The sequence below is a fragment of the Argentina silus genome, assembly GCF_951799395.1.
Source record: "Argentina silus genome assembly, chromosome: 15".
NCBI classification, from domain to species: Eukaryota; Metazoa; Chordata; class Actinopteri; order Argentiniformes; family Argentinidae; genus Argentina; species Argentina silus.
Genome location: NC_139669.1, coordinates 13,218,166 through 13,232,062, shown reverse-complemented (window position 1 = coordinate 13,232,062; position 13,897 = coordinate 13,218,166). Strand labels below are relative to the sequence as shown.

Below are 13,897 nucleotides of genomic sequence, written 5' to 3'. Positions count from 1 at the left end.
GATAAAACGCATATCCTATAACCTTGGATCGGATACAAATCTGGGTTTGAAAAACTATCCACTTTATTCCGCCGTATAAGGGTTCAAAACTCATGCTGATTTATTTATTTATTGACATCAAATAAGTGTATTCAGAACCCACCAGATGGACTTGGTGCACGGCGCAGTTAGTAATGGAGAACTGTTTTCATACAGTATATGGTTTATGTGTTCCATTATTCTATATGGGACCTACGCCAGTGCCTATGCTTTAGCTCAGTGAGAGCCAGACCACAGTGGAACAGACAGCCTCACTAAGAGCTGGAGATGTATTGGTGGAGCAGGTTATAGGGCACGGCATTGCTAGAATGTTGCTTTTACCAATTTGCTAACATGGGGGAATGTTCAGATCGCCGTAATGGGCTCAAATGTGTGTGTGTGTGTGTGTGTGTGTGTCTGTGTGTGTGTGTGTGTGTGTGTGTGTGTGTGTCTGTGTGTGTGTGTGTGTGTGTGCGCGCCCACATGCTCTAAGATAGGGGGATTATAGAGGTAATGGCCTCTCTCCCTCCAGATAAGGCAGTGCAGTAGTAGTAGTCTGGGATCTGGGGCTCCCAGGCCCGTTCACAAGGCCCCTCCACATGGTTTGGAGCAGGAAAATGTCACTGCCGTTAATCATAAACCACATAAAAACAGGCAGCCGACAGCACTGCAGGACAGGCACTGCTTATTACCACTCCGTGGGCGCATTCGTTTGCAGTTTATTTTTATCTCCACGCCACCCTTTTACAGGCCCTTACTGAGGAGGTAAACAGCACCGAGGACTCCCCAATTACAGTCATTAGCTCTTTACATACACACACACACACACACACACACACACACACACACACACACACACACACATACACGCATGCACAAGTGCATATGCGCGCAAACACACACACACACTCATGCACACACACACACACACACACACACACACAGTTTTGAGCTGAAGGGGTGGAAAGAGCCCATCAAGTGAATCGGGACTGCTCAAAACAGATGAGTATCAAATACTTTCCATTGTATATCATGATGTCCTCGAGACTGCGGTGCATTTTACTGTATGTCGTTAGCAGGTAAACTTCCAAATTCTATGTTTTTGAAACCTTGTAAATATTTTGTCATTATGACATTTTCTCCCCATGATGACACATTTCCATTTGCTTATTTCCAACATCTCGTTATGATGGGAAAGTGCATTTTTATAGAGAAAATCTCCTATAGCTACTTATTTGTTATAAAATGACCTACTTAATCACTTAACCTGGCTATTTACTTGCATATAGCACACCAAGGAAGTCATACAGGTAAGGCCTGTGCTCTGTAAGAGTAGAACGTTTGTTCTCGTGCTTGTACTATAAATATTTAGTTGATGTAAAATTGTCCCAACAATCTGTCATAACATTTCTAAATGATTATTCAATGTGAATGAATGCTGAAAAGAGTGCTTACAGAACTCGCAGGTTCTTGATGCCAGAGAAGTCCACTTTAGTTATCCTGGTGATGTTGTTCCTGTCCAGGTCCCTGGGAGGGAGAGAGAGAGGGTGAGGGAAAGGGAGAGAGAGAGAGAGAGGGAGGGAGAGAGAGAGGGTGAGGGAAAGGGAGAGAGAGAGAGAGAGGGAGGGAGAGAGAGAGGGTGAGGGAAAGGGAGAGAGAGAGAGAGAGGGAGGGAGAGAGAGAGGGTGAGGGAAAGGGAGAGAGAGAGAGAGGGAGGGAGAGAGGTAGGGAGGAGTAGAGAGAGACAAGGGGAGACAGAGAGAGAGGTTAAAAGGTTGCTTCATCATCACACATCCAAATCAGTCTCAGTCCATCAGATCTCCTTCCAGGCGGGTGGGCATAGGGGGAGGCTAGCGCTGAAGCTCCCTGGCCCAGACCCAAACTACCGCTGCGGAGATGCCCAGGGGGTGCGGGTGTTGAAAGCTGGTATCTGCCAGAGTGCATTAGTGCCACGCTGTGGACGATTGCCCCCGAGATGAGGAGCAGGACTCACCCAGTCATCTCTCTCTCTCTCTCTTTCTCTCTCACTCTCTCTCACTCTCTCTCTCTCTCTCTCCCTCTCTCTCTCTCACTCTCTCTCTCCCTCTCTCTCTCTCTCTCTCTCTCTCTCTCTCACCCTGCAGGTGCAGGTAAAGGGCATTAGGCGTGTGTGTGTGTGTGTGTGTGTGTGTGTGTGTGTGTGTGTGTGTGTGTGTGTGTGTGTGTGTGTCCGAGCCTGCCCCTTTAGCTATACCAGTGTGTTATGCACTCCATACTGTCGCGGGGAGCGTGAGAAAGGCATTTCTGTTTTGGGAGCTACTTCTGTTGCGTCTGATTAGATATTTTAGGGCTAAAAAGGGCACATTACTTTCTCTGGAGCCAAAAGCTTATCTTTTTTTCTAGACTGTCACTTTATCTGTTTTAACTACTTCTCAGAATGTATACACAAATGAATATGTGTGTACATATAATATGAATTCTGACTTATTTCCTTTATGGGCACTGTTTATTTGAATTTTACCACACTGGAAGAATTAAGGGAAAAGAAAACACACGCACGCACGCACGCACACACGCACGCACACACACACACGCACACATACACACTCATAGCCTCGTCTCCCGACAGCGGGCCCAGTGTGTGTTTCTCATAATATACATAAACATTTATAAATCTGATTTAAGGGCATATTGAATTTCAAACGGCTTCCCCAGCACTGCACATAAAGAGCACTAATGGGAGCCATATTGTGGCCTAAGAAAGGACAGGGTCTGACTGATAGCGCTCCTCCACCCTCCCTTCTCCCACTCTCTCTAGCCTCTATCTGCTTCCTCTTACCCTCCCTCCTCTCACCCTCTCTCTGCTCTCACACCCTCCCATCTCTCTCCCTCTCTCTACTGTCTCTCCCCCTCTCTCTCCCCCAATCTCTCTCTCTCTCTCTGCTCTCCCTCATCCTCCTGTCTCTCTCCCTCTTTCTACCGTCTCTCTGCTCTCTCTCACTCTCCCATCTCTCTCCCTCTTTCTACTGTCCCTCATCCTCTTTCTCCCCCAATCTCACCCTCTCCCTCTCACCCATCCTATCTTGTGTATTATCTCCCACTCTCTGACCCTGGGTTGCTTTCTTACCGTCCCTTCTCTCACCCTCTCTCTGCTCTCTCTCACCCTCCCATCTCTCCCCCTCTTTCTACTGTCTTTCACCCTCTCTCTGCTCTCTCTCACCCTCCCATCTCTCCCTCTTTCTACTGTCCCTCATCCTTTTTCTTCCCCAATCTCACTCTCTCCCTCCCTCCCACACATCCTATCTTGCTTGTATTATCTCCCCCCTCTCTGACCCTGGCTTGCTTTCTTACACTCCCTCTCTCACACAATCTCTACCCTCTTATCTCCACCTTCACTTTCGCAGTGTGTTGCAGCAGAAAACGTTGGTTTCACCAGGGAATTGTAACAGGAATCGCTACAGAATGAAGTCCATTACAGTGAAGTTAGCTCAGGCGGGCGGCCCTGTTAGTGATCAGGTGGGGGTCACACACCTACAAGCGCCTTTTGTGCACCCTGCTGGCCATTGTTTGTTTTCATTTGTGTTAAGGATAAGGTGGCTATCCAAACAGCAGGTGTTCAGAGGCCTCACAATGCAACCCCCCACCACAACACCCCCCCCCCCCACGACCCAGGCCACCCCACCCACTCAGCCCTTTAAACCACTGAACCAACTAGTCTGGGTCATAAGCAGGCAGACCGTTTTACTTTACCTCAGGCTAAATCACTTACAGGAGCAGTTTATTGGTACACCGGACAAGGAAAAAAATAAAGATTTATTTTGGCCGAGGAGCACAATGTTGCACAAATGACATATCGGGTGACATGTCCAAAATGGCCCCCAAAGCCCTGTAATCCATGTGAGAAAAATGTTTATGAAAACACAAGCGTGGCGCACTCTCGCTTTTTCCATCTAACGCTTCACTTCACAATACGTTTCCTGCTGTAATCTCCTGTTATTTTCCTCAAAGCCAAACTCGTCTGGTCTTCCACGGCAGATAGGTATGCTCCATTTCCTTTTCAAAGCCTTCGGAACCATGTTTGGAATCTTAATTGAGTTCCTCCACTAGAGCTTGGGACTATTTGACAACAATGTTTTATCAGTGGAAAATTCAGACCTTTTGCCGGGTATAATCTTGCGACCATATATTTCAACATTGTCATTCGGCGCCCTTGCGCTGCTGTAAAGCAGTGCAGTGTGTAGACCTAAAACATAACAGGACATAGTAACCCTGTCTGTGATAGGACATAATAATGTCTTTCATGTCCATTTTGTTAGGATGAACGTGGACAAAACCAATAGAGCATGTGCTTTCCTCATGCAAATAGGACTACATTATATAGAACATTTGCGTAATACTTGGACATTTGCTTTACAACAATTTTGGCAATGTTTGTTATTGTTCTCATTGAATTGATGCTAATTCATAATGACACATAGCAATTCCACTGAGAATGACTGCCATAAGCAAAAGTATTCCAGATCACACACACACTCACTTACAAGACATTTGAGAAGCTTTGCTCAGCTGTTGCAATGTTTTTATAAGCCTCTTATCGGAATATTGGTCGTTTCCAGGATGGAACACAGCCCACTGCCTCCTTCCCTACCGCAGTCCTGCCTTCTTTTCCAGAATATTATGTCTTCCATTTTTCTGTGTTTTTTCCTGGTTTCTCCTATTGGAACCCTGTTGGAACCTCATTTCGCACATGATAGATCTTATAGTGAGATTTGTCATCTCACAACGAGTAAGAGAAATAAAATATTCCCAGCCTGTCTTTTATCTCCACTACAGCGGGAGAAGCAGAGAGAAACCCTGAATATGACACATAGCCATGAAAGCGGCTAATGCTAATAATTGTAATGTCACCATGACTAAACCAAAGGCCTCAACATGACATTGACCTAGAATCTACTGACATTGAGTAGAATCTACTCTCTCAATGCATTAAGTCAGGATTCATACATTAACAAGCATGAAAGGAAGCATAACCAAGGAGTCACGCTCAAATGACTTCCTCCTCATGAATGGCAAATCACATTTCCGATGAAGCGCCACACTGTATCGTATCTGTAAACAAATAGACAGTTCTTTATCACTGGCCTGTGTATGACTCAGACACGGAATGCTGCTGGCTGAACAAAGATGACCAAAGTGAAGATGACAGCAACATTCTGCTGTGTTTTCCATTGTTTACGAGCAGCGTGAGCGAGGATCCATTTCACTGGGACTTTTGTTTTCTAAATATTTTCATTACCGCACCGTCTGGACGAGTTCCCAGCTGAAGGACACCCACTTCAAGCTAAGCGGATCCGACGAAAAAAAAGAAAAATAATTATTTCATATTTCGCTCCGTGTCTGTTGACTTTCACCATCGTTTATTTTCAAAAGGGCTGACAGCTTCGTACCTGAGTCAGTCAGCTTTTTGCACTTTGTACAGTACATGACTCCTTCGATTACATCTGGGCGGTGCGTTTCGGAGGTGACGGGGGCACCTTTAACGCTTCTGTGTGAAACTCTAACTGACAGCCTAGGCCTCTCAGGACTCATCTCCTGCAAATTGCTCCTGAGCAGCAAAAGGGAGTGAAGAGTGATGATGAGGTGCAGGAGACACACACCATATGTTAACCAAGGAAAGGGGCTGAAGAGTATAGCAGGATAGCTGTCCACTACTCACTCTTTTGGGGCCGACAAATTACAGACAGCCTTTTATTATTTTTGTGCCTACTTTCATTTGGCAAGCTACTCTACAAGTTAGGAGAACACACTGGGAGAAGCAAAACACAGGAAATGAATGAGGTGCAACTGGCAGAGATATTAACAAAATGGGACAGTCATGAAACACGCAAATAAATCGCAGGCTCCTGTAAGGAACAGCGACCGAGCCGCCACAAGAAAGGGAGAGCGGTTTAACCAGACCCCCAGAGCTCCCGTTTACGCCACAAAGAAGTCATAAAAGTCCAGGGCGACTCACGGTCCACCAAGCTGACGCTCTAGTCCTCGTCAAAAATCAAAACAGGAGCATTTACATGCTATTGGACATCCCAGCTCTCAACGGGAATATTATCCCCTGCTGTAGACGCCACAGGCCTCAGTCCCAGCAACATCCTCTGATCATCTCACAGGGAGCAACTGCTGGCTCCATACGTTGTTTACTGCGTTGCTAGCTGCAACATACTGTTTGGGGCCCTCGCTCAGCTTACATCACAGTGACAAAGGCCCAAAACATGCACAGCATTATCCATATTTCTGAGATTGGGATAAACAATGTGTCACATCCAGCTAAGTTGAACGAGAATATAAAGGACAATTCTGATGGGGAGAACCAAAAGGGTTTGATGTGTTGCTTTGGTGACAGAGCCGCAACAACAAAAAAAAGCGGTCCTTGTTAACCTAAAATGGCCCCAGGCTTAGAGACTATCAAAAGCAGTCACACTTGGACGAGTTATGGACTTCTGTGTCCCTAAATGTTGGAATAACTTCTTCAAGGACATTCGTGACTTGGACCATTTTGTCGCCAATTTCTTGACAGAAAGTCAGCTCCCCTGCTCTGCCAGCTCTGCCCTTTGAAGTACTGGCTGAAATAATAAAGCACCTCCAAATATTTTCCGTAGGCGATTTTTCTTTCTTTTTTTTTTTTTAGAAGATGGATGGTTGAGATTTCCCAGAAGGAAAGCTGTGCCGGCTGGCAGTGCCCGCAGTGCCAGCTGCTGCAGAGCAAGTTAAACTCATCAGATGGCAGTTCAACTGGTCACTGGGGCTAAATAATTCAACCCACTGACCCACATGTCCCGCTACTACAGGACTAATTTAAGATGGGATAATTTAGGGAATACATTATTTGGGATTTTTTTGTGATGAAAATAGCCTCAGACCATTTCTGGGAAACATTCAATCCTCCGTGTGAAGAAAAAGTGAAGGTAATGTGGAGTTGATTAGAAGCATCACAAGGATGATGGATGGGTTAGGAGAGTGATGGTAACCACATACACATCGTTCTCACTCAGCCTCCCACTCTCCCTGGGCCGAGAGTGCAGTCCAACTACGCTGTAGTGGACCGTGGGTGCGGCTGTTAGTTTGTCCACGGCCCCAGCAGCTGCAGTTTGATAAGAGACAGGAGCAGGAGCAGGAGCAGGAGCAGGAGCAGGAGCAGGAGCAGGAGCAGGAGCAGGAGCAGGAGCAGGAGCAGGAGCAGGAGCAGGAGCATGCTCAACAAGCAAACCACCAGGTCTACAAAGTTACACATTGTTCCCAAAAGTGCGAAGAAGTGTGAAGTCTAAGGAGAGCTGGGAGCTGTGAAAACTCCACTGTAGAGATGCTGGCATTCTTTACAAAAATATGAATGAGCGGGAGAGAAAGAGAGCGAGAAAGAGAAAGAGAGAGAGAGAGAGAGAAAGAGAGAGAGAGAAAGAGAGAGAGCGAGAGAGAGACAGAGAGAGAGAGAGAGAGAAAGAGAGAGAGAGAAAGAGAGAGAGCGAGAGAGAGAGAGACAGAGAGAGAGAAAGATGGGGGGAGCGCTTGCCAGAGAGAAAAAGAGCGACCAAGAGAAAGAAACAGGAGAAGGTGAGTATGACTAAGAGGGAATTAGTAGAAAGCTTTCAAAAGTGCTATTTCTGAGAATGAAATAGATGTTGAAATCATAATTTATTTACGTAAAGTGAGAGCGCCCGGTTATTGAAGGAAACATGTTCCAACAGTGAACTCATAGCACCATTGCCCAGCATGAGGCCGGAGCTCAGTCATTAAAGCTAAATCAACACTCCAGGGTGTTCTGGGAACTCTAGCGGGGTGTGAATTGCACCCCAGAGAAGACGTGCCCGCTCCACCTTGGCCACCATTGTTAGGACTCACAATCCTCCAGCTCAAATAAGATGCAAATGAGATCTCAAGTGGGCCTGAGTAATGACATTACAAAATTGATTGAGGCTTAGTCATTCTAGGAGCTGGCTGCTCCCCTTGGGAAGCAGGGTTGCTCAAAACCACACAGGTTCCCACTTACCATACATTAACCCGTTACAGATCTACTCAAAACAACTGCAGCAAAACTTTAAAACTGAAAATCTATATCATGTGAATCTCTCTCATTGCTACCTCCTATCCACAACTGCAGTTTAAAGTCTCGGTGAAAGAACTTGACTTGCTAAATCAAGAAAATATAAACACTTTTTCCTAGAGGGGACCCAAGTCCACTTGGTACATTTATTTTCCTTGAGTGAAAACGTCTTGGGGGGATGGCTGATGGCTCTCTCAAATTCAACAGGTCTTAAGGGGTCAACCAGCCTCTGGCTAATGCGAACATGGTTTGCTTTCATACCACTTCCAAGCACAATGATTGTGTTTGTTGTCGCAGTGCCTCAAATGTTTTGTAACCCCTGCGGTGCTTAAGCAGCTTAGTTATGCTAGATAATAGGTTCCATCTCGAAGGATCACCATAGGTGGAACACAGCATTTTGAGGCCTTTCAGAACCCTGTTGGTCTTAGGTTTGCAATTCCACACTAAAGTCCACAGGTTAGTTTGGTTAAAGGCTGGCTGACTGGACTGCTAGGAAAATGGGATTCAATGTACTGCATAGCCAAGTTCAAACAAGAGTTGGCACTCCCTTTAGGTGCCATTGAACATACTGTACACACTTCATGCTATGAAAAATAAAGGCTCTTTTATAATGTTTTACAATAAAACTGGTGACACTGTCCTTTGTGGTGTTCACATTTTTGTGTAACTGATGTTAAGCTCTCATAGTACCTACCCTTCCATACCCTTAAGACAACACAAATGACTTTGCTATACCACTCATCCGAAGCATTTCTACAGAATCAATTTAGGATGGAGCTATAGGGGTTTGCCTGTATGGACACTCAGTTATCTACAGCTAGACGTTGTCACTGTGTTGAAGAAACCACATCTGTGTAGGCTATAGCCCCATCTGTGACTGGATTATATTTATATGAACATTTGGATGTTGTGTGTATAATCCTACTATATACACAACATCCAAATGTAAATATGGATATAATCTTATTCACAGATGGGGTTATGTAGGCTAGGCTTTTACTTAGTTGAAAGTGTTACTGACATACCTGGTTACTCATACAGGTTTCAGCTACCTCGATAAGACGAGTCCGTTGAACGAAATAGTAAAATAGCCTACCCAACATAACACAGTATAGGATTTTGTATAAATAATTAAAAAACGACTTAATATTCATCAAAATATGGATTAGCTTATTGCTATTAAGATATTCGTCGACGTTCAGAGAAAAGGATGTCTCGCGCTTCACATCAAACAGCCGCACGCGGGCAGCTGCAGGTGCCAGATGTGGCGCATCATCATAGAGTTTTATCACTGTAAAATGACCATCAACAGGCTCTAGATATTGCATTTATCACTCACAAGTATCGACATTATCTCTGGCTATAGCAACGGACGAGATAGCAGCCAAATGATGGTGCGCAAAAGCTGTGTGTTAAATACTTACAGACGCTCGGCATTCCTCGGTATTCCTTTCGGCACGGTCCTGAAGCCTTGACCCTGGCAATCCACATGAGACACAGAGCAACTGCACTTGTGAGGACATCCATCCACCGCGGCCGCGCACAGCAATCCGAATATCAGAGCCCATATTCCCAAGCGGTACGCCGGCCACTTCTCTTGCGCAGTTGGTATCATGGTATCCACGGTGGCAAAATACAGTCTTAAGAACTTACAAATAAAACAACAAAACACTAAACTGTTCTAAAGGTGGAATCCAAAAACATCTGTTTATTTCTATGTCTGGCAAATAGAACAATAAGTAGACTCAAAAGTAATTTGCCAAAAATAATAACAGATACAGACGGTAGGAAAGAATGTAAAGATCAAATCAGTTTCTCAAAGTTGAGTAACTTCCCAAAGAAAATCGATTGGGAGTTGCGCTCATTCAAAGTTCCACTCGTGTTCTTCTGTGTTCTTACCATTGATACAAACATAGAAGACAGAATATGCAATGAAAACGTTTGTAATGTTCCAATAAATACAAGAAATTCAGCAATTACAGTAAAACACGCGTCACCCAGAATCGTGCGTAAATTCACTTAAAAAACAATCTTCCTGGGAACCTCGCCAAAATTCTTCATTCAAAAATCCAATAGAAAACGTTGTAAACATGAATTAAAGTTTTAGACAGAACGGTTTTAGTGATATAAATCTCCCAGTTGTTGTAAGAACTCCTGCTAACCCTGTCCCATTCCAATGGATACCTAATTGAAACAGAAGAACTCGTAATCACAAAACTTCAGCGGAGCGCATGTAGGCTGGAGTCTGTGAGAAACTCATACCTATCTCCAGCCCCCAAATTCTCCACTTCAGATTCCTACTGGTTCGTACTCCGCTGATGTCACCAAAAGCATAAAGTAAGTTTTTCTTACTTTTAATGGTCCTTATCTGCCCCTGATGAACAGTATGTAAAAGAAAAGATTGGCTGGAATAAAACGGTGAATCAAAAAGAGTTGCAATGAGTTAACCTGACACTTTGATGGTTTTTCTTGATATAACACTATTGACTATCTTATCTTGGCTGCTTTTAACTTACAATGTTATTTTCTTTGAATTTGAGTACTTCTGCATAATACAGCAATAGTAAGAAAGTCATTGTCCGTGAGTTGTACATGTGATATACTGTATCTTTAAGTTGATTGTTTTTCAGTTAGATTATGTTGAAAGTAGCAAAGGAATTGGCAGTAGTTGTATTCAGAATGTATAGTTGTATTCAGAATGTATTTAGAGCAAGGGCAATACTCTGTTTGTAAATAGATAGAAATAGTTCAGTAAGTTTCAGATGGCAAACTTCAAAGATACAAATACCTACTTTTCAGATTTTGCTGGTCCATGCTTTATAAAGTAGTTTAAGCATAAGAAGCATTGTAATCAATACAAGTTTAATCAATGTCAGGGTATCACATTTACATAGACATTGCAGTAATTCACTTTAGTTACAGTTTAAAGAAGAGTTTGTAGGCGCCCACATTACATTCCCTTCTACCCTCTCTAAGCAGACTCATTTTCATTTTGCAGTTGCAGTGCCCTCATCTGGTGAGAGAATGGGTCTAATTTGATTTTGAACTAACTTCATTTTCTCATTCAACTACCAAGAGTGATTGGTTGTATACAACATGTGGCTGTCAATCACACATACAGATTAAACTAAAATGCCAAGTTCAGAATTGGTCAACACTGGGTCCAATTCAGTAATGGTTTATCATCCTGGAGCTTACAATGAAGGCACTTTATTTGAGTAAACAATGTGGCCATTATTATTATCATATTACAACTGAATTGAATACCAATGTATTTCATGCACTGGATTTTAGTATCTTGTGCTTTGAGTGCCAATTAAAAATGTGCTACTATATTATCTGTCATAGAGGTCCTTTTGGCCATGATTGATGTTCAAATACTGACATGAATAACACATTTTGGGAAGTAAGCATGACATAATAGATACCTCAAGGTATAGAACATGATTTTCAATGTCCTGTCTATGCCTGTAACAACCAGGAATTTAGCTGTTATGTCATTATGTTATGCAATTCTAAAGCTGTACAACGAAATAGGGGTGGAGTATGACCACTGTTTTATGATTGCTAACAGCTAGCTTTGTGATTGCTAACAGCTAGCTTTGTGATTGCTAACAGCTAGCTTGGTTGCTGTGCTGGCCCACCATTACTGTTCTAATCACTACATTCGAGAAAGCAAAGAAACAAACACAAATAAACCTTTAAACATTTAGAATTTGAGTATGCAATGGCAAAGATGAAATACGGATTTAAAGGAGACTAAGATAGGAGAGTAGAAAGGCAGATTCTTCCTCAGTACCACAGACTTCCAAAGCCTGAGAACACTACAGGGTTGGAGGCCAGTGTGTGCGTCAGACATTGGCTGTCAGACTCTTCTGCCTCCCCAATAAAGCCCACTGAGGAGACTTGTTTAACTGACTGAGCAGATTGAATCAACTGCCGTCTGCCAGGCTAATCCACTTACATTATTTTCAGTTAAGAGCAAATTGAGACACAAGTTCTGACATTCTGAACTGAGATATATTCTGTCTCTCTGTATGTCTCTCTTTCTGTTTCTCTCTCTCACACCCTCTCTCTCTCTCTCTCTCTCTCTCTCTCTCTCTCTCTCTCTCTCTCACACACACACACACACACACACACATACATACACTCTCTAATTTTCATCTCTCACTCTCTATCTTGCTGTCACTGTCTTTATTATATCAAGGTGTCTGGATACAGTGCAGGGGTCACACGTCTACCCATCTATCTTAGCCCACATGCCAGTAGTTTGCAGAGCTCGATGCCTCAGATCGAGGTGAAGAGTTAACTCATTCCTCAGAGTCTGGAGTGAAGGGCATGTGGCTAAGCTGTGAACCATGTGTGCAGAGATTTTACTGAGACACACACACACAGACACACAGACACACACACACACACACATGCACACACACACGCACACGCATTTATGTGTGTGTGTGTGTGTGTGTGTTTGTATGTGTGTGTGTGTGTGTGTGTGTGTGTGTGTGTGTGTGTGTGTGTGTGTGTGTGTGTGTGCATGTGCGTGTGTGTGTTGTGTGTGCGTGTCTGAGACTGTGTGCCTCACCCTTTTCCTTTTCTCATGTCAGGGATGAGGAATGCTCTGTCGCTCCACCTGTGGATGAGTGTGGATAACAAGCATAGCAGGGAGAGGCATGCTCTACATGTGTCTGAGACACACTCAGTCTAAGAGGGTCAAGGCTACTCTCACTGGGTCGTTCAGCTTGACCACACTGCTCAATGATTTAAAGAGAGAGAGACAGAGAGAGACAGAGAGAGAGAGAGAGAGAGAAGACTGAGATTTGGAGGGAGGAGAGACAGTTGAAGACTGTATTGTACTTTATGTATGAAAGGGAGTTGACCGATATAGATCAAATTCTAAAAAAAAACAACCAATCACAGAATAACACTAGTACAAATAAATAGACAAACCTTAAAATAAAATCAACATGACTCAATCACATTTAAAAAAAGTAAACACTAGCCCCCCCTTTACATCAACAGAACAAAGGACCCTGTCCCCAGAATATTATGCTTTTTGCTCTTCCAGATTGCTAATTTCCCTTGGTCTATCAGATAGTTCAGCAGCCAGACCCTCCTCCTAATCTGGACAGTGTATCATTGAACAAGTCCATTGAGAACCTAGAGAGAGAGAGAGAGAGAGAGAACGACAGACAGACAGACAGACAGACAGACAGACAGAGAGGAATGACAGCAGAAAGTAAAAGTGAGTTTTTGAAGGTCGCAGACAAGCCTTCTAGTGATCTAGGGTGTAAAACTGACCTCTCTGGTTTATGTAGCACATACCCACCCTAATGCCTTCTCAGGAAGCATATGGACAGTGTATAGGAGAAACTTGGCATGGGGGAATGTGGGCTGGGGCCCACAGTAGAGCTTAGCGTGGGCCAGCCAAGGACCTGTCTGAGGAAAGGAGCCATTAGCATGCTATTAGACATGGGAGCTCCTTTTAATGGACTGCCTCGACATAAAGAGAAATCCAAACTTTCCGCCAATTACGTCAATCTCTCTGCCCATCTCAGTACTATAGGGAATGGGGGCGGGGAATGGGGGCGGATGCACGGGAATGTATATGGATTTCCTCGCATATATTCACTTTGTCAGTGTGTTACGTATTGTCGTTTTTGATTTTGGTTTTCTATTGAGATGAAATGTTACCAGCAGGTCTGCAAAGTCATTGTCTCTTTTTATTGAACTGACCTAATAAGATGGAGTACTATAGAAAATGTATGTTAACCTAGAAACTTGCATTATTGCCTTTTTTTTGTATGT

At 43.8% G+C, this 13,897-nt stretch overlaps 1 protein-coding gene across 1 annotated transcript in view; it reads right to left on the bottom strand.

Moving 5' to 3' along the window:
- Nucleotides 1-9,716, bottom strand: part of slit3 (slit homolog 3) — a 102,883-nt gene extending 93,167 nt beyond the window's left edge. Inside the window, exons 1-2 of the mRNA XM_083685628.1 lie at nucleotides 9,514-9,716; nucleotides 1,474-1,545 (exon numbers count right to left, since the gene is read on the bottom strand). Of these exons, the coding sequence (XP_083541754.1) occupies nucleotides 1,474-1,545; nucleotides 9,514-9,704 (263 nt within the window). The 5' untranslated portion in view covers nucleotides 9,705-9,716. The remainder of the gene's footprint in view (nucleotides 1-1,473; nucleotides 1,546-9,513) is intronic.
- Nucleotides 9,717-13,897: the final 4,181 nt, after the last annotated feature.